Raw genomic sequence first — 25,000 nt, forward strand, 5'->3', positions numbered from 1 at the left:
AAAATGATAATAAGATCAATATAAATGCAACAATAAACTATCAATCAATCAATCAATGAATCAGTCCAAGACAAGCGAGGCGGGTGTACACGCGGGGTCCCTGCAGCAGCCACAACAAACGATGGGTGACAGGCGCGTCGCGGGGGAGGCGGTGACCACGCACTCTACTTCAGCCCGCACCTCAAACTCGCGGCTCAGGTATGGCTGGGACAGGTGTGGCCAGGTGTGTGCCGCCCATGCCACACCTGACGCCCTTCATTACGCGCCACACACCTGGAAATCACCTGGAAATTAGGTGTTGGTGGGCGTGTCCGTGTTTTCAACGGGGTCACATTGAATATTTTTTTCCTTAATTACTTTGTTTTTGAAATTTAGGTTGATATTTAAGATTTTTTGGTTGTTTAAGGAAGGATTATAATTGTTTGGGTGCTTAATTATGTCTATACGGAAATATTTAATGGCTCAGGGCTAGGTAATTATTTTTTTATCGAATTTCTTTGCTAAATATGATTGATATATTTTATTTTGGGGTATTTTTTAAAGAAGTACAATATTGGATTAGGTTAACTTTTATCTACGGTTGAATATTTACCAAACTTAACTGTGTGCGTAATTTTCTTTCTATCATGTACGTATTTTTGGGGTCTTTGTATTCCATGTACGTTTATGTTTTATCCGTGTGCGTTTTCAATATCCCGTGTACGTATGTGTGTATGTGTGTGTTGCTACTACTTCTACTACTACTACTACTACTACTACTACTACTACTACTACTACTAAACTTAACCTGACCTAACCTTCCTAACCTAACCTGACCTTCCTAACCTAACCTAACCTGACCTGACCTTCCTAACCTAACCAGACCTGACCTGACCTTCCTAACCTAACCTGACCTTCCTAACCTAACCTGACCTTCCTAACCTAACCTAACCTGACCTGACCTTCCTAACCTAACCTGACCTGACCTTCCTAACCTAACCTGACCTTCCTAACCTAACCTAACCTAACCTGACCTTCCTAACCTAACCTAACCTGACCTTCCTAACCTAACCTAACCTAACCTTCCAAACATCACAAAACCAAACCTAACCTAACCTGACCTTCCAAATCTCACCAAACCTAACCTTACCTGACCTGACCTTCCTCTTCCAGCGACATTGACAAGTATGGGTGTCACAAAAATCAGAGAGAGAGAGAGAGAGAGAGAGAGAGAGAGAGAAAGAGAGAGATCACCACTTAACCTAACCTAACCTCACCAAACCAAACCTAATCTAACCTTACCTGACCTGACCTGACCTTCCTCTTCCAGCGACATTGACGAGTATGGGTGTCACAAGAATGAGAGAGAGAGAGAGAGAGAGAGAGAGATCACCACTTAACCTAACCTAACCAAACCTAATCTAACCTAACCTGACCTGACCTTCCTCTTCCAGCGACATTGACAAGTATGGGTGTCACAAAAATCAGAGAGAGAGAGAGAGAGAGAGAGAGAGAGAGATCACCACTTAACCTAACCTAACCTCACCAAACCAAACCTAACCTAACCTGACCTAACCTGACCTTCCTCTTCCAGCGACATTGACGAGTATGGGTTCCAGCGGCCGCCAGACTTCGACTACGACACCTACGAGGAGTTCATGTCCCGGTACCTCTCTGTGCTGTCCAGGCGGGCGCGGAAGTGGGCGCATCTACTGGGGGCGAGGGAGACTGTGGGGCGGAGCATTAAGGTCAAACGATATGTCCGGAAAGGCATACCCATGAAGCACAGGGGCAAGGTGTGTGTGTGTGTGTGTGTGTGTGTGTGTGTGTGTGTGTGTGTGTGTGTATTTAAATAGTTGTGTGTGTGTGTGTGTGTGTGTGTGTGTGTGTGTGTGTGTGTGTGTGTGTGTGTGTGTGTGTGTGTGTGTGTGTGTGTGTGTATTTACCTAGTTGTGTGTGTGTGTGTGTGTGTGTGTGTGTGTTTCTTTCAATATTTCCTTCCTTTCAATTCTTTCCTCCTTTCCTTCCTTCCTTTCTTTCTTTCTTCCTTCTCTCTCTCTCTCTCTCTCTCTCTCTCTCTCTCTCTCTCTCTCTCTCTCTCTCTCTCTCTTCCTCCTCGTCCGTCCTCCTCTTCCTCCCTCTCTCCCTTCACTCCTCCTCCTCCTTCTCTTTCTCACCCTACCCTAACTTAACCTAACCCTCCCTCTCCCTCCTACCCCCATAGATGTGGCTTGAGGTCAGCGGGGCGGGGTCAAGGCTCGCAAACCGCCCCGGATACTACCGATCCCTCGTCTCCGGTCCACCGTTGTCCGAGGAGCAGCAGGAATCCATTAGGGTAGACCTGCCCCGAACCTTTCCCGACAACATATACTTCCGGGACGGGGCGGGGAAAGAGGGGAAGATTGTCAGCCTCGGAAATGTCCTGAGCGCATTCTGCCGCCATAATCCTGGTATAGGGTACTGCCAGGTGGGTGCGGGGGGGGCGGGGGGGCAGGGGGGGAGTGTGTGTGTGTGTGTGTGTGTGTTTATGTAGGTCAGGTTAGGTTAGGTTTCGAAGGTCAGGTTAGGTTAAGTTAGGTTAGGTTTACTTGTGTGTGTGTGTGTGTGTGTGTGTTAGTAGGCTGTTAGGTTAGGAGTTGGTTTGGAGGTCAGGTTTGGTTAGGTTTACTTGTGTGTGTGTGTGTGTGTGTGTGAGAGATTGATTTTTTCTCTCCTTAATAACTGGTTCAAGATTCTACTACTACTACTACTACTACTACTACTACTACTACTACTACTACTACTACTACTACTACTACTACTACTACCACCACTAATACCAATACCCAAAAACCAATATACATACCCATACCCTAAAAGTCCCTAATTATGCATACCCCAAAAACTACCACTACTACCACCACCACCACTACCACTACTACTACTACTACTACTACTACTACTACTACTACTACTACTACTACCAGGGGCTGAACTACATCGCCGGGCTCCTTCTCCTGGTGACCCAAGAAGAGGAGTCTGCGTTCTGGTTACTTGCGACCCTCACCGACCACATTCTCCCCGATTACTACACCCCCGGCATGGAAGGGGTGCAGACAGATGCTAGGGTGATTGAGGCGCTTGTTAAGTAAGTGGGGTGAGGGGTGAAAGGGGTGTGGGGTGAGGGAGGGAGGGAGAGAGGGAGGGGTGGGTGGGATTGGTGTGTTTGTGTATGTGTGTGAGGGAGGGATATGTGTGTGTGTGTGTGAGAGAGAGAGAGAGAGAGAGAGAGAGAGAGAGAGAGAGAGAGATCAGGTCAGGGAGAGAGAGGGAGGGAGAGAAAGTTGAATTTGAAGGAGAGAGAGAGAGAGAGAAAAATAATGTGTGTGTGTGTGTGTGTGTGTGTGTGTGTGTGTGTAAACAGTCTAATCAACTAACAATATTTTAACTTGACCTCTACTACTACTACTACTACTACTACTACTACTACCCCAAAACAACATATACATACCCTAGTCCCAATTATGTATACCCCAAAACAATCTATACATACCCTATTCCCAATTATGTATACCCCAAAACATATACATACCCTAGTCCTGAATATATATACCCCAAAACAACATATACATACCCTAGTCGCACTTATGTATACCCCAAAACAATCTATACATGCCCAGTTTCTAATTATGTATACCCTTGCAGAGAGCGCGCCCCCTTGGTCTGGCGGCACATTGTACACTATAACCTGACCTGGGAACTGCTCGTGACCAAGTGGTTCGTCTGTTTGTACGCGGAGGTGCTGCCCATTGAGGTGTGTGTGTGTGTGTGTGTGTGTGTGTGTGTGTGTGTGTGTTTCTCCCCCCCCCCTCTCTCTCTCTCTCTGCTTCTTCCTAATCCCTGTCTTCTCCTTCTCCTCCTCCTCCTCCTTATTCTAATTCCTTTCCTTCATATCCTTCTCTCTCTTCCTCCTCCTCCTCCTCATCTTCCTAACCCCTCCTCCTCCTCCTCCTCATCTTCCTAACCCCTCCTCCTCCTCCTCCTCCTCAGACGGTACTAAGGATCTGGGACTGTCTGTTCTATGAGGGCAACAAGGTTTTGATGAGGGTGGCGATCGCTTTAGTGCTCAACAACGAAGCCAAAATCCTCGCCAGCCAGGAGTTCGTGGACATCGTGGAGTGCTTCAAGGCGGTGACCCAGGACGCTAATGCTGTCGATTGTCACACGTTTATGGAGGTGGGTGTGTCGGGGGAAGGTCTGGTAGTGGGATTTTACAGTTTGAGGTCGGTGGGTTATTTTACGAGCATGCCTTGGTTAGATTAGGTTAGGCTTTGTTGGCTGTGAGTCTTGATAAGTTTCACTAAATACAATATCATTTACCATGTCCAATTTTAATATAACTTGTATGTAACCTCTTCCTCCTTCCTCACACACCCACACAATTTTGCCCACCCCAGACATGGGCGAACAGACTCTAATACTGACCCTGCCCTTCCTCCCCCAGACTGCCTTCAAGATCTCCGGGTCCTTCCCCCGCACCCGCCTGGCTAAGCTACGTCAAGAGTGCATGGACCAAGTGGTGGCAGAGAGGAACGCAAGGAAGAAATGAGAGAGAGAGAGAGAGAGAGAGAGAGAGAGAGAGAGAGAGAGAGAGAATATTAATAATCTTTTAATAAGCAAAATATGGATTAAATTTGATGAGGAAATGAGAGAAGAAGAAGAAGAAAAGAAGAAAGGAGGGTTAGGAAAGAGATGAGAGAGAGAGAGAGAGAGAGAGAGAGAGAGAGAGAGAGAGAGAGAGAGAGAACTTAGTCGAATTCCATAGTGAGATATTGAAGACTTTATGAGAACTTAGCAACTTTAGAGGGAGAGAGAGAGATTAGAATGCTTAAGAGAAGTAGAGCGAGAGAGAGAGAGGAATTAGAGAGAGAGAATAGACACCTGATAGAATAAAGAGGAGGAGGAGGAGGAGTTAGAGGAAGAAGAGTTAGAAGAGGAGGAGGAGGAGGAGTTAGAGGAAGAGGAGGAAGAGGAAGAGGAGGAAGGAACACACACACACACACACACACACACACACACACACACACACATGATTTCACTGCCTGACCTACATATAATAATAATAATAATAATAATAATAATAATAATAATAATAATAATAATAATAATAAAAATGGTTGTTGAAAATCCTTAGTAATCTAGTCTTTATTTTATTTATTTATTATTATTATTATTATTATTTTGTGTGTGTGTGTGTGTGTGTTTGTGTGTGCGCGTCAATTCTCAGGTGATCTTAAGGTACACATCCCTCCCTTAAGCCAGCTATAAAGGTCTACATGTGTGCGTATTCCAACGTACACATAGATTTACATATGTGCGTGCATCTGTGTGTGTGTAGATGCAGTATTTGTGTGCGCGTAATCTACTGGTTATGTGCGTTTTTAAGTCCATGTACGTCTGTGGGGATACTTCAGCTCATGTACGCATTCCAAAGCTTGTGTACGCATAATTGAAACTTGTGTACGTATAAGGATATCCGTGTACGCATAATGGAGTCCGTGTACGCGCCGTGAAACTTGTGTACGCATATTGAAACTCGCGCACATGTAAGGATTTTTTTCATGTACGCATAATGCAGTCTGTGTACGCGCAGTAAAGCTTGTGTACGCATAACTGAAAATCGCGTACATGTGATGAATTTTCTCATGTACGCACCGTGAAGCTTGTGTACGCATATCTGAAAATCGCGTACATGTGAGGAATTTTCTCGTGTACGCACAGTAAAGCTTGTGTACGCAAAACTATAACGCGTGCATGTAAGTTTTTTTTCATGTACGCATAATGAGGTCCGTGTACGCGCCGTCAAGCTCATGTACGCATAATTGAAACTCGTGTACATGTGAGGATTTTTTTTTTCGTGTACGCATAATAAGGTCTGTGTACGCGCCGTCAAGCTCATGTGCGCATATTGCAAGCTGTGTACGCATGATTCTCCTTGTTGACGTGTGGCCGAGAATTGAAATTTTAGCTAATATAAAAAATGTGCATGTAAGATTTTTTTCATGTACGCATAATGAGGTCCGTGTACGCGCCGTCAAGCTCATGTGCGCATATTGCAAGCTGTGTACGCATGATTCTCCTTGTTGACGTGTGGCCGAGAATTGAAATTTTAGGTAATATATAAAATGTACATGTAAGTTTTTTTTCATGTACGCATAATGAGGTCCGTGTACGCGCCGTCAAGCTCATGTGCGCATATTGCAAGCTGTGTACGCATGATTCTCCTTGTTGACGTGTGGCTGAGAATTGAAATTTTAGGTTATATAAATTTTTTTGTATATAATTAAGCAAGCAAGTTAATTTCACTGTTATTGAGGGAGGCAGTGACTGGCAACTTTTATTTCTTAAGACTTTGCTTTGCCAGAGATTAAACTATGAGTGTGTGTGTGTATTAGAGTGTGTGTGTATAAGAGTGTGTGTGTGTATGTGTGTGTGTGTGTGTTTTGTGGTTACGAGAGTTGCATCATTTCAGTTCTTGTGGGAAATTACAATGTCGGGTTTTAATGAGCTTTGAAATATGTGACTATGTGCGTGTGTGTGTGTGTGTGTGTGTGTTTGATGATCATTGAAATACGTGACTATGTGTGTGTGTGTGTGTGTGTGTGTGTGTGTGTGTGTGTGTGTGTGTGTGTGTGAGGTTAAGACACAAGTTATAAACAGCTGTGATGGCGGGTGACTCCTGATTCTTAAGACTTGGTTTACCAGTGATTTCCAGACCTGTATTGTATTTCGTCAACAGTGATTTTAATTCTAGGGTGACCGAGCATAGCAGGTTTACGCTACGATGATATTTTTTAAGCTTACGTTAGAATGATCTTATTTGTTAACTGTGGGAAGCTGTGATTTGTATAAGGATTCTATTGTGTATGGTAACTTTTGTGGTGGTTTTAAGTGATGTTTGTATTTATTAGAGATTAAGGATTCTATTGTATATGGTAACGTTTGTGATTTTAAGTGATGTTTAAATTTGTGGGCATGTGATGTTTGTATTTATTAGAGGTTAGCCCGGTGGTACCAGCGGGGACCATGTTTCTTAATGGTCCCTCCAAGCGAGAAAAATGAGAAAAAATCACCCCTCACACAAACCATTTCATAATATATATCAAAATCTGAAAATCGCGTACATGTGAGTAATTTTCTCATGTACGCACAGTGAAGCTTGTGTACGCATATCTGAAAATCGCGTACATGTGAGTAATTTTCTCATGTACGCGCAGTGAAGCTTGTGTACGCATATCTGAAAATCGCGTACATGTGAGGAATTTTCTCATGTACACACCGTAAAGCTTGTGTACGCAAAACTATAACGCGTACATGTAATTTTTTTTTCATGTACGCATAATGAGGTCCGTGTACGCGCCGTCAAGCTCATGTGCGCATAATTGAAACTCGCATTCACGTGAGGATTTTTTTTTCGTGTACGCATAATGAGGCCCATGTACGCGCCGTCAAGCTCATGTGCGCAACTTATACAAAGGCTTGGGAGTCAAAATGTTTAAGGATACAGCCCAAGGACACTAAACAGGGACTTTGAGCGGTGGATTGATGTCTTTGGTAATAGGTCTCAATGCAGAATCATGGGACATCGCTGGAGGGGACATCGCTGGAGGGGACATCGCTGGAGGGGACATCGCTGGAGGGGACATCGCTGGAGGGACCTTGTGTCAAACCAGCAACTACTCCACGAGACTGACTCCACATGTAATACCAGCATAGTCCGGCATAGTCCGTCAACGCCACCTCCAGCTATACGGGCACATGGCACCATACCCTAGGCTGACCCTGCTCATTGGGGGCCGCTGTGCGATGACCCTGAGTAGAGTGTGCCAAGGGTACCCCCACGGAGTTCATGGTTTGAGCAAGGTGTTAGATCCTGCCGGGAGGTGCTCAGTTTGGGAAGTGGGCCTGTATGGAGACTCGCCGGTTTAGGGTGGGTGAAGCAACGCACCCCCCAGCGTATGGCCCCCGTGATTTGATTGGTTTTAGCGATGAATGTGGGAAACTGTGACGTTAATTGGTGGTTTTTTTTCTTTAGGTTAATTTTTATGGTGATTTAAATGACTGTCCGGTGATTTAGAGTTTGTATTTATTGAAGATTAAGTAGGTGTGTGTGTGTGTGTGTGTGTGTGTGTGTGTGTGTGTGTGTGTGTTGACCAAGCAAGCACTGCCTACCATCTGTACATGCAAAGTTTTCATGTGATAAAAAAAAAAAAGTTCCAGAGATTGTAGCTGTGTTAGTACGTGTGTGTGTGTGTGTGTGTGTGTGTGTGTGATCATTGCATATCTTATTGTAAGTTAAAATCTGTCTGGTCTCATCATATTCAAATTATCATTATTATTATTATTATTATTATTATTACTGTTCAAATATCCCTCGAGCTGGGGTGTCAAACTCATTCGCTAAGGCGGGCCGAATTTGATATTAAGGTACAATGCGCAGGTCAAAGGTAGGAAGCCAAAATAAACACTTCAAATTTACCTCTAAATTGAACAATATGACAAAGATGTTCATCCTTCATGGAACGCATTGCTTGATTCAGAACTTTTCAGGCAGGATTTTTTGGGTGTCAATATCACCATGAAGTTCCAGTGTGCTGTGAGGCGAATGTATCTCTGCAAAATAGCCGCTCAATCATCAAACGCGGTCTCCGAAGTATTGCCCCAAGTTAAAGGTCCAACGTATTGCCCCAAGTTAAAGGTCCAACATATTGCCCCAAGTTAAAGGTCCAACGTATTGCCCCAAGTTAAAGTTTCACCCGCAAGGCACGGATGCAATCATCGAACGCGGTCTCCAACTTGCTGCGCCCTTGTATCTTTGGGTTCAGGTGATTCAAGTCCTCTGTGATGTCCACCATGAAAGCCAGACCTTGGACCAACCCATTATCTCCAAGTTCATGCAAATAAAATGAAATATGGATGGTATCGAGGGTCAGGCGTCGAGGCTTTCCCAGCTGTATTTCTCTCGCTATAAATCCAAATAAGTCACAAATAAAATAAAATATGGATGGTATCGAGGGTCAGGCGTCGAGGTTTTCCCAGCTGTATTTCTCTCGCTATAAATCCAAATAAGTCGCAAATAAAATAAAATATGGATGGCATGGAGGGTCAGGCGAGGTTTTCCCAACTTATTTCTCTCATAAAGTTTCACAAATAAGTCGCAAATAAAACGCGGTTAAAATATGCTGATGGCATGGGGTTCAGGTGATTCAAGTCCTCTGTGATGTCCACCATGAAAGCCAGACCTTGGACCAACCCATTATCTCCAAGTTCATGCAAATAAAATAAAATATGGATGGCATCGAGGGTCAGGCGTCGAGGTTTTCCCAGCTGTATTTCTCTCGCTATAAATCCAAATAAGTCGCAAATAAAATAAAATATGGATGGTATTGAGGGTCAGGCGTCGAGGTTTTCCCAGCTGTATTTCTCTCGCTATAAATCCAAATAAGTCGCAAATAAAATACATCAAAATAAACTCAATAAACACAGGAGACGAGACCACGAGGGGCGACTTTTCCGTTCGTAATAAAGAAAAACGAGAGAAAAAACACAGGAAAATATAGATGGTCCGACATTAGGCGTTGAAGGATTTGCCGTCTATCCCTTCCGCTATCTTAGAAGTGGAAGAAAGTGAAGATAATTGCAGTAGAAGGGAAGGAAAGTTAAGAAATAGGAAAAGAAATGGATTATATGATGTTTGCTGGCGAAGTTTTATTCTTTTATAGATCTTCCGATGTCTGTTCAATCGTCGTACTTATGGAAATCGAGTCACTTATACTTAAAGATTCTGTCACAAACTTACACACACCCACACACACTTATGAGAGCTTAAACATCTATTCTTTTTTATCTTGAATTGCTGTACTTATGGAAATCAAGTCACTTATACTTAAAGATTCTGTCACAAACTTACACACACACACATACACTTATGAGAGCTTAAACATCTATTCTTTTTTATCTTGAATTGCTGTACTTATGGAAATCAAGTCACTTATACTTAAAGATTCTGTCACAGACTTACACACAAGCACACACACTTATACACACTTACGAGAGTTTAAATGTCCATTCTTTTCTATCTTAAATCGCTGTACTTATGGAAATCAAGTCACTTATACTTAAAGATTCTGTCACAAACTTACACACAAGCACACACACTTATACACACTTATGAGAGTTTAAACGTCTATTTTCTATCTTAAATCGCTGTACTTATAGACTCAATCCCATATGTTTCTTTAACCCTTTCACTGCTAGGCGCTCGCAAGGAGACTATCCCCTCAGGCGCGCTCGGGAACCCCAGCGAGGGAAGGGGATCTCTCTTAACCACTGTATCTCACAAACCATTCATCACAGCTACAAAACAAAACCACCATTGGAAAGAGGAGGTCAAGATCTATACGATTCGGTATTGTAAGCTTCTCCTGCGAACATACAGGCACGTTCAGGGGGTATTCCCTGTGAAGATGTACATTTCTACGTGCGCGATGGTCAGCCGTAAGGAAACTACTGTAGATCTCTTGATGATGGGGTGCTGGCAAGGCGGCATTGACGGCTGAAAAATGTACAAGTATTTGGTCAAAGAATCCGTCATGTGCTCGGTGAAGCTATGGAAAAATGTCGCGATATTGAGCAAGAACATCTACCAGTTGCTTGTCCGTAGATTTGCCATGCTGGGTTGACGTGATTTTCCACCAAGTTTAGTGAACACACTCAATTGGCAATCCTGCGTTGTGAGAATTAGTGTTGGAACGCACTCACACGTGGGAGATTTGAGTGCGGGTGGAGGTCACAGCGAGCGTTTAGCAGTGAAAGGGTTAAAGAGATTAGTTCCTATTTTCCAGCTCTCCCTTCCTATAACACAAGCTCTCCCTTCCTATAACACAAGCTCTCCCTTCCTATATCACAAGCTCTCCCTTCCTATAACACAAGCTCTCCCTTCCTTGGCCATTCCCTTGAGGTCAGTTCCAACACAATCACAAGCTCTCCCTTCCTATATCACAAGCTCTCCCTTCCTATAACACAAGCTCTCCCTTCCTCGGCCATTCCCTTGAGGTCAGTTCCAACACAATCACAAGCTCTCCCTTCCTATAACACAAGCTCTCCCTTCCTCGGCCATTCCCTTGAGGTCAGTTCCAACACAATCACAAGCTCTCCCTTCCTATAACACAAGCTCTCCCTTCCTATAACACAAGCTCTCCCTTCCTATAACACAAGCTCTCCCTTCCTTGGCCATTCCCTTGAGGTCAGTTCCAACACCATCACAAGCTCTCCCTTCCTATAACACAAGCTCTCCCTTCCTTGGCCATTCCCTTGAGGTCAGTTCCAACACTCACAAGCTCTCCCTTCCTATAACACAAGCTCTCCCTTCCTATAACACAAGCTCTCCCTTCCTTGGCCATTCCCTTGAGGTCAGTTCCAACACTCACAAGCTCTCCCTTCCTCGGCCATTCCCTTGAGGTCAGTTCCAACAGTCTACATACATACATACATACACACATACATACATACACACATACATACATACATACATACCTAGTGCTGTATACATTCCTGAGTTGTGATGAGTGTACCAAGGTGTATAATTGTACCTGTTAATTACACTATAAATGATTACCTGTTGTATAATTAACCTGGGTATATATATAAGACTACTACTACTACTACTACTACTACTATTACTACTGATGGTGTTACTGTCCTGTTCTCTCTCTCTCTCTCTCTCTCTCTCTCTCTCTCTCTGTTAAATAAACTAATATATATTTGATTTATTTGTAATTTCTCAAGAATATTTAAGTACAAATAGTAGTAGTAGTAGTAGTAGTAGTAGTAGTAGTAGTAGTAAGATTATTATTATTATTATTATTATTATTATTATTATTATTATTATTACAAGGAAGGATATATTAAATTTCTAAGTATTTTTTATTAATTTATTTATTTTTAATCTCAATGGAAGAAGCTTAAAATTACACTGACAATAATAATAATAATAATAATAATAATAATAATAATAATTTGCTAACTCTAACATGTACGTTTTTTTATGTATACATGATGACGTGTGCGTATGTGTTGAGAATGTACACATGAAACTACAAAGCGACTATGTACACACACACACACACACACACACACACACACACACACACACTTATTCTTAATACAAAACAAGAGAGAGAGAGAGAGAGAGAGAGAGAGAGAGAGAGAGAGAGAGAGAGAGAAGAATAACAGGTAGGGTACACACACACACACACACACACACACACACACACACACACACACACACACACATATAAATACAAAAAAAGGCAGAGAGAGATAGAGAGAGAGAGAGAGAGAGAGAGAGAGAGAGAGAAGAATAACAGGTAGGGTACACACACACACACACACACACACACACACACACACACACACACACACACACACACACACACACACACACACACACATTTAAATCATCCTTCATTTTTTCCTTATAATAAATTTGCATATATTTATTTTTTTGATAAATCTAAGAACACATTTTTGAGATACTGCTTGATTTTTTTCCTTATTTTCTCTTTCTTTTCTTTCTTTTCCTTGTCAAATTCCTACAATGGGTAATTTCCTTGCTGTCAAATTTCCAGGTTCTTGTCAGGGAACGTTTGAGTTGACAAGATCACTCGGCAGGCTTTCAGTGATGAGGCTGTTCTTGGTTGGTATTATAGACTCTTGCTTCTCATATCAGCTGTTTCTAAAGGTCAAGAGAGGGTCAGTCTGCTTCTAATGAGTGTTTCTTTAGGTTCATGGTACAGAGGAAGGGTCACACTACCACCAGGGTCATGAAACTACCCCTGGAAATGCCCACAACTCCTACGAAAGCCTTGTCATATGTGTGTTTCTTTAGGTTCATGGTACAGAGGAAGGGTCACACTACCACCAGGGTCATGAAACTACTCCTGGATATGCCCACAACTCCCATGAAAGCCTTGTCAAATATGTTCCTTTAGGCTCATGGTACAGAGGAAGGGTCACACTACCACCAGGGTCATGAAACTACCCCTGGAAATGCCCACAACTCCTACGAAAGCCTTGTCATATGTGTGTTTCTTTAGGTTCATGGTACAGAGGAAGGGTCACACTACCACCAGGGTCATGAAACTACCCCTGGAAATGCCCACAACTCCCATGAAAGCCTTGTCAAATATGTTCTTTTAGGTTCATGGTACAGAGGAAGGGTCACACTACCACCAGGGTCATGAAACTACCCCTGGAAATGCCCACAACTCCCATGAAAGCCTTGTCAAATATGTTCTTTTAGGTTCATGGTACAGAGGAAGGGTCACACTACCACCAGGGTCATAAAACTACCCCTGGAAATGCCCACAACTCCCATGAAAGCCTTGTCAAATATGTTCCTTTAGGTTCATGGTACAGAGGAAGGGTCACACTACCACCAGGGTCATAAAACTACCCCTGGAAATGCCCACAACTCCCATGAAAGCCTTGTCAAATATGTTCCTTTAGGTTCATGGTACAGAGGAAGGGTCACACTACCACCAGGGTCATGAAACTACCCCTGGAAATGCCCACAACTCCCATGAAAGCCTTGTCAAATATGTTCCTTTAGGTTCATGGTACAGAGGAAGGGTCACACTACCACCAGGGTCATGAAACTACCCCTGGAAATGCCCACAACTCCCATGAAAGCCTTGCCAAATATGTTCCTTTAGGTTCATGGTACAGAGGAAGGGTCACACTACCACCAGGGTCATGAAACTACCCTTGGAAATGCCCACAACTCCCATGAAAGCCTTGTCAAATATGTTCCTTTAGGTTCATGGTACAGAGGAAGGGTCACACTACCACCAGGGTCATGAAACTACCCCTGGAAATGCCCACAACTCCTACGAAAGCCTTGTCAAATGTGTGTTTTTAGGTTCATGGTACAGAGGAAGGGTCACACTACCACCAGGGTCATGAAACTACCCCTGGAAATGCTCACAACTCCTACGAAAGCCTTGTCAAATGTGTTCCTTTAGGTTCATGGTACAGAGGAAGGGTCACACTACCACCAGGGTCATGAAACTACCCCTGGAAACGCCCACAACTCCTACGAAAGCCTTGTCATATGTGTGTTTCTTTAGGTTCATGGTACAGAGGAAGGGTCACACTACCACCAGGGTCATGAAACTACCCCTGGAAATGCTCACAACTCCCATGAAAGCCTTGTCAAATATGTTCCTTTAGGTTCATGGTACAGAGGAAGGGTCACACTACCACCAGGGTCATGAAACTACCCCTGGAAATGCTCACAACTCCTACGAAAGCCTTGTCAAATGTGTTCCTTTAGGCTCATGGTACAGAGGAAGGGTCACACTACCACCAGGGTCATGAAACTACTCCTGGAAATGCTCACAACTCCCATGAAAGCCTTGTCAAATATGTTCCTTTAGGCTCATGGTACAGAGGAAGGGTCACACTACCACCAGGGTCATGAAACTACTCCTGGAAATGCTCACAACTCCCATGAAAGCCTTGTCAAATATGTTCCTTTAGGCTCATGGTACAGAGGAAGGGTCACACTTATCAGGACCCATCAAGAAAGACTATCAAAGCCATAGGGGGATAGATAGATAGATAGATTCTTAAGCACCTCATTTCAAGTGCCTGTATTCCTTGTGTGTCTATGGCTTTTAATGTCCGTGTTTCCGAAGTGTTTATTGCAATTGTCAGGATAAGTGAGCCATACAGGTTTGTTTTTAATCTTGTGTTTGTGTCGCTCCTGGTCAGCACTCCTGGCCTCGGTCTACCAAAGGCTGCCGAGGCTGGTGCTGGCCGCCTCTTGACGTCCTCTGTTGTGCGCGCCACCACGCTGCCCAGGGAAACACAATGATGGATGTTGTCTATTTCCTGGCCTTCTGTTTCAATACGTTCTTGTTCCAGTATCATGATCTTACACTTGATACTGTTTAGCTTCATGCCACATATCTCTCTCTCTCTCTCTCTCTCTCTCTCTCTCTCTCTCTCTCTCTCTCTCTCTCTCTCTCTAAGCCCCTCACAGCACAGTCCTTGCATAACAATGGTATCAAATCACTTCCTTTGGACAAATGAACCAAAACAGAACTTGATGACCTCTGTAGGGCTTGGCTGGGGCACCTTTCCTTGCCTTCCTTGAGTGTCTACAGCTGTCCTTGCCTTCCTTGAGTGTCCTACAGCTGTCCTTGCCTTCCTTGAGTGTCCTACAGCTGTCCTTGCCTTCCTTGAGTGTCTACAGCTGTCCTTGCCTTCCTTGAGTGTCCTACAGCTGTCCTTCCCTTCCTTGAGTGTCTACAGCTTTCCTTGCCTTCCTTGAGTGTCCTACAGCTTTCCTTGCCTTCCTTGAGTGTCCTACAGCTTTCCTACCCTTCCTTGAGTGTCCTACAGCTTTCCTTGCCTTCCTTGAGAGTCCTACAGCTTTCCTTGCCTTCCTTGTGTGTCTACAGCTGTCCTTGCCTTCCTTGAGTGTCCTACAGCTTTCCTACCCTTCCTTGAGTGTCCTACAGCTGTCCTTGCCTTCCTTGAGTGTCTACAGCTGTCCTTCCCTTCCTTGAGTGTCCTACAGCCTTCCTTGCCTTCCTTGAGTGTCTACAGCTGTCCTTCCCCCTGTACACAGCTGCAAGGTGTGGACAGCTGTGTGTGCTGGGTGCTGGCTGGGCTGAGGCTCCTGATCACAATGACGATGATACTCCAAATGTAGATTCCTTTTTTTCTTTATTATTTAGAGGAAAGGAAAAGAATAGAGAAGAATAGAAGGCAAGTCACAACGCTTCACCTGTTGATATTTCTCTTTTTTATTATCTCTCTCTCTCTCTCTCTCTCTCTCTCTCTCTCTCTCTCTCTCTCTCTCTCTCTCTCTCTCTCTCTCTCTCTCCCCTCCAGTTTATAATGCCAGAAATTGTGTCATTATTTTGTGAACTTGGATAACTAATGTTCATTCCTATGTTCAAATATGTTCTAGCTCCTTTCCATAAGACAAAATCCTGCTTCTATATAAATGAATCCTATCTGATACTACTAATTAAAACAACCTAATGAATTTAAATGATCAATGTTGCCAAATAATAACGAATGACTTATATTCTGGTATTAGTCATTTGTAGTGTTGCCATGGTCTGTGTTCAATTGTAATGTGTTGCCATGGGTCTGTGTTCAATTGTAGTGTGTTGCCATGGGTCTGTGTTCATTTGTAATGTGTTGCCATGGGTCTGTGTTCATTTGTAGTGTGTTGCCATGGGTCTGTGTTCAATTGTAGTGTGTTGCCATGGGTCTGTGTTCAATTGTAGTGTGTTGCCATGGGTCTGTGTTCAATTGTCGTGTGTTGCCATGGGTCTGTGTTCAATTGTAGTGTGTTGCCATGGGTCTGTGTTCAATTGTAGTGTGTTGCCATGGGTCTGTGTTCAATTGTAATGTGTTGCCATGGGTCTGTGTTCAATTGTAATGTGTTGCCATGGGTCTGTGTTCAATTGTAATGTGTTGCCATGGGTCTGTGTTCAATTGTAATGTGTTGCCATGGGTCTGTGTTCAATTGTAATGTGTTGCCATGGGTCTGTGTTCAATTGTAATGTGTTGCCATGGTCTGTGTTCAATTGTAGTGTGTTGCCATGGGTCTGTGTTCAATTGTAGTGTGTTGCCATGGGTCTGTGTTCAATTGTAGTGTGTTGCCATGGGTCTGTGTTCAATTGTAGTGTGTTGCCATGGGTCTGTGTTCAATTGTAGTGTGTTGCCATGGGTCTGTGTTCAATTGTAGTGTGTTGCCATGGGTCTGTGTTCAATTGTAGTGTGTTGCCATGGGTCTGTGTTCAATTGTAATGTGTTGCCATGGTCTGTGTTCAATTGTAGTGCGTTGCCATGGGTCTGTGTTCAATTGTAATGTGTTGCCATGGTCTGTGTTCAATTGTAATGTGTTGCCATGGGTCTGTGTTCAATTGTAGTGTGTTGCCATGGTCTGTGTTCAATTGTAATGTGTTGCCATGGTCTGTGTTCAATTGTAATGTGTTGCCATGGTCTGTGTTCAATTGTAATGTGTTGCCATGGGTCTGTGTTCAATTGTAGTGTGTTGCCATGGTCTGTGTTCAATTGTAGTGTGTTGCCATGGTCTGTGTTCAATTGTAATGTGTTGCCATGGGTCTGTGTTCAATTGTAGTGTGTTGCCATGGTCTGTGTTCAATTGTAATGTGTTGCCATGGGTCTGTGTTCAATTGTAGTGTGTTGCCATGGTCTGTGTTCAATTGTAATGTGTTGCCATGGGTCTGTGTTCAATTGTAGTGTGTTGCCATGGTCTGTGTTCAATTGTAATGTGTTGCCATGGGTCTGTGTTCAATTGTAGTGTTGCCATGGGTCTGTGTTCAATTGTAGTGTTGCCATGGGTCTGTGTTGGTCATCCTGGTGTGTTGCGAGTCTGGTGTCCGGCGGTGTTTGTGAATCTGTATACAGGTAACTCGATTTACACGTGTTTGGTTTACGCGTTTTTGAAATACCGCGTGGTCCGAAATCCAAAGAAATGTTTAATTTACACGTTTTTTTTCACTTATACGCGATATTTTATTTAGTGTCCACCAGATGTCTCACGCAACTGGACTCACACGGCCACACAGCTGAGCTCAGATCTTCCCGCGCGCCACTTGAACAACAATACAGTACCCACGCTGCTCAACAACAACAACAACAACACCCTCGCTGCTGTGCTACCACGAGGGGAAGGGCAGCCAGGGGAGGAACCACGAGAGGGAGAGGAGTCCGAGTGATACAGTAGGCAATACAAACCTGCCTCTTGTTGGATTTACATTGGTTTTGATGTACGCGACCTCTTCAAGGACACAAGACTCGCCTGAATCCAGAGTTACCTGTATAATGAATGCCAGCCATACAGGACACAGTCGCCAGTCTCAGTAACATCACCAAAAATAACAAAAACAGTCAATTATAGATGATTTTGAGTTAAGAATTCTTAGTAGTGTCATAAACTGTTCTGTTAATTTACAAGCTTGCTGATTATATTTATTAACCGTGTAGCAGTGATGGGCCAAATTTGTGGCTTTACCGTGTAGCAGTGATGGGCCAAATTTGTGGCTTTACCGTGTAGCAGCGACGGGCCAAATTTGTGGCTGTACCGTGTAGCAGCGACGGGCCAAATTTGTGGCTTTACCGTGTAGCAGCGACGGGCCAAATTTGTGGCTTTACCGTGTAGCAGCGACGGGCCAAATTTGTGGCTTCACCGTGTAGCAGCGACGGGCCAAATTTGTGGCTTTACCGTGTAGCAGCGACGGGCCAAATTTGTGCCATGATATAAACCCCAAAAATAGATGATACATAAACTGACCACAAATGCTTTGATATGTATTATGAAATGGTTTGTGTGAGGGGTGATTTTTTCTCATTTTTCTCGCTTGGAGGGACCATTAAGAAACATGGTCCCAGATGCTTCCAACACTGGGTTAACCACACAACACACACGTCACGGGACACCAGACTGATAGCACACAATGACCCACACCCCAGGACCTATTTGCACACCTTCCTCCCGTCCCGTATCCCACCCCAATCTCTCTCTCTCATAACCCGACCCTTTCTCTCTAAAACCACACACAGTTTCAGGTCAATAAATTTCAAGTTTTTTAGCTATTCCATGTTATCTTAGCGTACAGGACATCTTATAAAGGCAATGATATTATAGTAATCTTAGGTCACACACGCACACACACACACACACTCGCTCGCTCGCTCGCTCGCTCTCATTCCCTTAGAGTTATAATATATCTTTACAAGTGCTTTTAAATATATAGTGTTTCTTAATGTCTGTTTTTTCCGATCATTTTCTCTCGTTTTCTCTCATTTTCTCTCATTACTAAAATATGGACTTTGCATTTTCTTCCACTATCTCTAATTTTCTCTCTTTTTCTCTCTTTCTTTCTCTCTTTTTCCGACACGAACACAATTTTTTCACTGGTTTTTTTTTTTCTTTCTTTTCCCACACACACACACACACACACACACACACACACACACACACACACACACACTCTTCTTCCTCTTCCTCTTCCTCTTCTTCCTCCTCTTCTTCTTCTTCACAACCAATATAATTTTTTTCTATCTCTTTTTTCAATTATTTTTTTTTTCCTCCTTTCTTTCTCTGCCTCTGCTTCTATACGCACACACACATACGCACACACATACACACGCACACATATGCACATACATACATACGCGCACATACAGAGCACCACCTCACTGTAGCAAATGTATACATGATATTTGAATTGATTTTAAAATACGCACACACACACACACACACGTACATAAGTTTTCTCTGTCTCTCTCTCTCTCACACACATACAGTCCCATACGTACATGAATGGACGCACACACACACACATACGCACACAGCACCATATATGTACTTTTGACGCACACACACACACACACGCGCACACATGAACGTATTCATACAAAATAGTACAGCATTAGGAACCAACGAGTTACACACACACACACACACACACACACACACACACACACACACACACACTCTCTCTCTCTCTCTCTCTCTATCTATCTCTCTTTCTCTCTATTTTAAAACAAATTCTCTCTCTCTCAAACACACACACACACACAAACAAACGTACAGTCTCTCTCTCAAACACACATACACAAACACACACTCTCTTTCCCTCTCTCTCACACCCCCACACACACACACACACACTCTCTCTCTCTCTCTCTCTCAAACACACACACACACTCTCTCTCAAACACAAACACACACACACATACACACACACTCTCTCCCTCTCAAACACACACACACACACACACACACACACACACACACACACACACACACACACACTCTCTCTCTCTCTCTGAAACACACACACACACACACACACACACACCCTCACTGGATCACACAGCAGCCACACTTATTCTTTTTCTTAATGACAACCCGCTCCACATCTGTAGCCTCCGTTGGGGATACCGTAACGTGCTTCACCTCCACGGGGCCGGGGGTGGAGGCGCTATCCCCCGGGGCAGAACCATTCGCCCCAGCCTTCCCCGGGGACCCCAAATTCGCCCCCCGACCCTGCCCCGTTCGCCCCTGTCCCTGGGGTTTGACTGGGGCCTCTTGCGGTGATGAAGCCTCCGTCGGGGTCAGAAGGGGCTCCGTTACTGGGGTTCCCTGGGGCGATGGGGCGTCCGGGGCGTCGGGGGAGGCTGGCGGGGCGAGGAGGGGCCGCCCCGATTTGATGGCCTCCACGATCTGGTCCGCTTCTCGGCTAATGTCCCCATCAGGTCGGAAGGGGTTGTCGCGCCCACTCTCCGTGCTGGGGAAGGAAGGGGTTTAAGGGGGGACTCTCCTTACCTCTAACTCTGCTTAAGGGTCTCTCTCTCTCTCTCTCTCTCTCTCTCTCTCTCTCTCTCTGTCTCTTTTTTTTCCTGTTTTTTTTTTAATCTATGCAAAGTATGAGCTCTCTCTCTCTCTCTCTCTCTCTCTCTCTCTCTCTCTCTCTCTCTCTCTCTCTCTCTCTCTCTCTCTCTCATCCAATCCATGCAATTTAATTACAACTGCGTCTATTATTAAATCTCTCTCTCTCTCTCTCTCTCTCTCTCTCTCTCTCTCTCTCTCTCTCTCTCTCTCTCTCACACACACACACACACACACACACACACACACACACACACACACACACACACATGCAATTTTAAGCCATGCAAAGCGAACAAGCAAGAGAGAGAGAGAGAGAGAGAGAGAGAGAGAGAGAGAGAGAGCATTCCTATGGCACCCTCTCTTTAATATGAACCAGACGACCTTCAAACTCTCTCTCTCTCTCTCTCTCTCTCTCTCTCTCTCTCTCTCTCTCTCTCTCTCTCTTAATACCTCCATTTTCTTTCACAGGTAAATTGATTAGTGGATAAAATCTACCTGAGAGAGAGAGAGAGAGAGAGAGAGAGAGAGAGAGAGAGAGAGAGAGAGAGAGAGAGAAGAGGAGGAGGAAGAGGAAGAAGAGGAGGAAGAGAAGGAGGAAGAGGAAGAGGAGGAGGAGGAAGACGATCAAGAGGGATGAATAGAAGGTGACTTTCAAGGGGAAGAGAAGAGGAGGAGGAGGAGGAGGAGGAGGAGGAGGAGGAGGAGGAGGAGAAGAGGAGAGGAGGAGGAGGAGGAGGAGAAGCATGAGTACACTTCAATGGTATTATGCATTAGAGAGAGAGAGAGAGAGAGAGAGAGAAGGAAGAGGAGAGAAGAGAGAGAGAGAGAAATTCTCTCTCTCTCTCTCTCTCTCTCTCTCTCTCTCTCTCTCTCTCTCTCTCTCTCTCTCTCTCAAGGAACAAAGACAAACAGGAAGAGAGAGAGAGAGAGAGAGAGAGAGAGAGAGAGAGAGAGAGAGAGAGAGAGAGAGAGAGAGAGAGAGAGAATGTATGTATATATGTGTGTGTGTGTGTGTGTGTGTGTGTGTGTGTGTGTGTGTGTGTGTGTGTGTGTGTGTGTGTGTGTGGAAAGAATGGAGGAAAGGGAGAGAGAGGAGGGAGGAGGAAGAGGGAGGAGGCGGAGGAGGAGGAGGAGGAGGGAGGGGAAGAGAAGGAAGAGGAGGGGAGGAGGAGGAGGAGGAGGAGGGGAAGAGGAGAAGGAGGAGGAGGGGAAGAGAAGGAAGAGGAGGGGAAGAGAAGGAAGAGGAGGGGAGGAGGAGGAGGAGGAGGGGAAGAGGAAGAGGAGGGTGGGGAAGAGGAGGAGGAGGAGGAGGAGGGGGAAGAGGAGGAGGAGGGGGAGGAGGAGGAGGAGGAGGAGGAGGAGGAGGAGGAGGAGGAGGAGGAGGAGGAGGAGGAGGAGGGGGAGGAGGAGGGGGAGGAGGAGGAGGAGGAGGAGGAGGAGGAGGAGGGGGAGGAGGAGGAAAGTCATATATATACTTGTAGAGGAAAGTGCCACCTCTCTCGCTCTCTCTCTCTCTCGCTCTCTCTCTCTCTCTGATTATGCTAACTCACTCCTCCATTCTCTCTCTCTGTCTCTATCTCTCTCTCTCTCTCTCTCTCTCTCTCTCTCTCTCTCTCTCTCAAAACCACACCCAATTTTACTTTCTCTCTCTCTCTCTCTCTCTCTCTCTCTCTCTCTCTCTCTCTCTCTCATACCTCTCTCTCTTCCCCCCCTACCCCACCCTCTCTCTCTCTCTCTCTCTCTCTCTCTCTCTCTCTCTCTCTCTCTCTCTCTCTCTCTTCCCCCGTTCCCCCCGTCTCACCCTCGCTCCCCCGCGGGCACGACATAGTACAGGAGTCCCCCGTGGCTCGGCGTTGGCGTGGCTGACCTAATCATTGTCCCGGGGTCACGCGAGGTCAAGGTCACACTCTAGGAATGCTTGCGAGAGGTCAAACCCAGAGCGAGATTCTTCAAGACGTCAGAATCAAGGGTCGCATTCTTTTATTTTTTCAGAGGTCACATATTTTGGGTATTTCCTTGAGGTCAAACAAGGTCACGTTAGGTCGAGGTCACACTCGTAATACGCTTGCAAGAGGTCAAACCCAGAGTGATTCTTCGAGGTCAGAATCAGGGGTCACAATCTATATTTTTACAGAGGTTACATATTTAGGGTAGTTCCTTGAGGTCAAACGAGGTCAGGTTAGGTCAAGGTCACCCTCTTAATTCGCTTGCAAGAGGTCACACCCTTAGGACCTTTTTCAAAACGTCAAACTCATGGAAGGTCATATATTTAGGATTTTTTTTAAGGTCCTATTCCACTTGGTCACAGAAAGGTCAATCAAGGTCAAATGTCACACTCCTACAACGCTTTTGAAAGGTCACACGCAGGACGAATCTTCAATGGGTCACTCGGAAAAGGTCACTCATTTTTTTCAGGCGAATTTCCACTTGGTCACAGAAAGGTCAAATTAGGTGAAGGTCACACTCTTAGAATGCTTCTTCAGTACTGGATCTTGAGGTCACACTGACTTATGACCTCTTGAAAATAAGGTCAACTTAATTAATTACTTCTATATATAAGGTCACTCTCCCTAATGACCTTCTGAAATTGAGATCAAACTGTTTTCTGACCTTACAAATATCGAGGTCACATCCCTGTCATGACCTCTTTAAATAAGGTCAGTCTTGAATATCCCACTTATGACCTCTCACGAATAAGGTCACTGGAGGTCAAGCTTGGTCATGTCTTAATCTTTCCTATTTAAGGCCACACTGGGTCAGATCACAGCTATGTTTGACCTCTGTACGGCCACAAAAGGTCACATACACAAGGTCAAAGGTCAAGGTCACTCCAGATACGTTTTTTTATGCTTTTTTTTCTTTCTCTTTATCTCATTGTTGTTGTTGTTGTTGTTGTTGTTGATTTTGTTGCGTAAGGCTTGTTTTGATTGTGTGTTTGTTTGTTCGTGTGTTTGTTTGTGTTTCCTTATAAGGCAGATTGAAAGACACACAATGACCTCTTCCTCTCCTTCTTCCTCCTCCTCCTCCTCCTCCTCTTCTTCTTTCTCCTCTTCCTCCTTTTCTTCTTCCTCTTCCTCTTTTCTTCCTCTTTTTCTTCTTCTTCCTTCTTCTCCTCCTCCTCCTTCTCCTTTCTTCTTCCTCTTCTCCTTCTTCCTCTTCCTCTTCTTCTTCTTCCTCCTCCTCCTCTTCTTCTTCTAGTTGTCTATTTCAATCTCAATTCTCTATTCCTATTTATCATTTCTAATTCGCGATCTTTTCTTATTTTTCAAGTCAATTTCTATAGTTCCCCTTTTAAATCAGTTTCTCTATTTCTCTTCTATCGATCACTCATTGGTCAACTATTCACCTGTTTCTCTATTCTTCTTGGTCTTAATTAACTGTCTATGTATGAAGGTATGCATAGGGTTCACCGTGTTATCCGGAAGCGGTTAATATATATACTTTTTCAAATTATCACATTTATCTTACATGTCAAAAAGTGTTATCAATGTTTCTCTATTCTAATCTTCCTTCTGTTATCCTTCGTCCAGTCATTCGCTAATCACCATCAATAGTTAATTCCTATGTTGATTTCTTCCTCTTCCTCCTCTTCTTCTTCTGGTTCTTCCACTTGGTCACAGAAAGGTCAAATAAGGTCAAGGTCTCTTCTTAAGCACTTCCCTCCCCCAACTATCTTTCTTTCTTTCTTTCTCTATCTCACGAGTAAGGAGGGTTGGCTAAGATAGGGGTATGGGGCGAGGTCACTGAGTAAGGTCACACGAGGTCACACTAACTTAATTTTGACCTTATGATTGCATAGCTTGTTATTGTTTTGCTTAATGATATAAATCCTGTGTGTAGAATTATTATTATTATTATTATTATTATTATTATTATTATTATTATTATTGTTGTTGTTGTTGTTTTTCGTAAGATAATGAGGAGGAGGAAGAGGTAGAGGAGGAGGAGGAGGAGGAGGAGGAAGACACAAACACAAAGGACAATAGGAAAGGAGGAGGAGGAGGAGGAGGAGGAGGAGGAGGAGGAGGAGGACCAATGACATCATACTAATTATTTCTAATGAGGCAAAGACAATAGGTCATCTCTCTCTCTCTCTCTCTCTCTCTCTCTCTCTCTCTCTCTCTCTCTCTCTCTCTCTCTCTCAACAACAACAATAATAATAATAATAACAAAAATAATCACAATATATATTTTCTCTAATTTCTCGATCTTTCTTTCTCACTATCTCACTTTCACACACACACGAGTCTTGTCTTTCTTTAATCTCTCTCTCACTTTTCTCTCTCTAATCCTGAGGGAGAGAGAGAGAGAGAGAGCTAAGGCCTCCCTCCCTCTCTGCCAGCCTCTTCTGAACGACTGAGAGAGAGAGGGAGAGAGAGAGAGAGGGAGGGAGAGGGGGAGAGAGGGAGGGGGTGCGTGCGCCGGTGGGGGGGTAGGAGAGAGAGAGAGAGTGAGAGAGAGAGAGAGAGAGAGAGAGAGAGAGAGAGAGAGAGAGAGAGAGAGAGAGAGAGAGAGAGAGAGAGGAGAAAATAA

The 25,000-nt window shown here is 44.3% G+C and overlaps 2 protein-coding genes and 1 long non-coding RNA gene across 52 annotated transcripts in view; 2 read left to right on the forward strand and 1 right to left on the reverse strand.

The window, feature by feature from the left end:
• Positions 1-91: 91 nt before the first annotated feature.
• On the forward strand, positions 92-11,634 carry LOC126987095 (growth hormone-regulated TBC protein 1-A-like). Of its 43 annotated transcripts, none has more exons than XR_007740187.1 (10): positions 92-198; positions 1,574-1,775; positions 2,204-2,446; positions 2,946-3,106; positions 3,664-3,772; positions 4,009-4,194; positions 4,463-8,843; positions 9,220-11,146; positions 11,264-11,336; positions 11,430-11,634. XR_007740187.1 is itself a non-coding variant. In XM_050843816.1 (7 exons), exons 1-7 carry the CDS (start codon positions 122-124, stop codon positions 4,565-4,567), a joined length of 1,083 nt encoding a protein of 360 aa, XP_050699773.1. In that variant the 5' UTR covers positions 92-121; the 3' UTR covers positions 4,568-9,105. The 43 variants fall into 43 exon arrangements, 1 of the variants encoding a protein (XP_050699773.1); XR_007740186.1 differs by having other exon boundaries at positions 11,479-11,634; XR_007740190.1 differs by lacking the exon at positions 11,264-11,336 and adding an exon at positions 11,337-11,429 and having other exon boundaries at positions 11,479-11,634.
• A 760-nt stretch (positions 11,635-12,394) lies between these two features.
• Positions 12,395-19,061, forward strand: LOC126987099 (uncharacterized). Of its 7 annotated transcripts, none has more exons than XR_007740209.1 (4): positions 12,395-12,907; positions 13,011-13,733; positions 14,148-14,250; positions 14,560-19,061. It is a non-coding gene; the product is annotated as an uncharacterized LOC126987099 (long non-coding RNA). The 7 variants fall into 7 exon arrangements; XR_007740210.1 differs by lacking the exon at positions 14,560-19,061 and adding an exon at positions 13,940-14,042 and having other exon boundaries at positions 13,011-13,630; positions 14,148-14,447; XR_007740207.1 differs by lacking the exon at positions 14,148-14,250 and having other exon boundaries at positions 14,457-19,061.
• Positions 19,062-19,915: 854 nt separating this feature from the next.
• The window catches only part of LOC126987096 (nascent polypeptide-associated complex subunit alpha, muscle-specific form-like), a 61,117-nt gene continuing 56,032 nt past the window's right edge, over positions 19,916-25,000 (reverse strand). For both annotated transcript variants that reach the window (XM_050843818.1, XM_050843817.1), the window contains exon 4: positions 19,916-20,363. In XM_050843818.1, coding sequence (XP_050699775.1) covers positions 19,937-20,363 — 427 coding nt within the window. In that variant the 3' untranslated portion in view covers positions 19,916-19,936. The remainder of the gene's footprint in view (positions 20,364-25,000) is intronic.

The sequence above is a fragment of the Eriocheir sinensis genome, chromosome 64, assembly GCF_024679095.1.
Source record: "Eriocheir sinensis breed Jianghai 21 chromosome 64, ASM2467909v1, whole genome shotgun sequence".
NCBI classification, from domain to species: Eukaryota; Metazoa; Arthropoda; class Malacostraca; order Decapoda; family Varunidae; genus Eriocheir; species Eriocheir sinensis.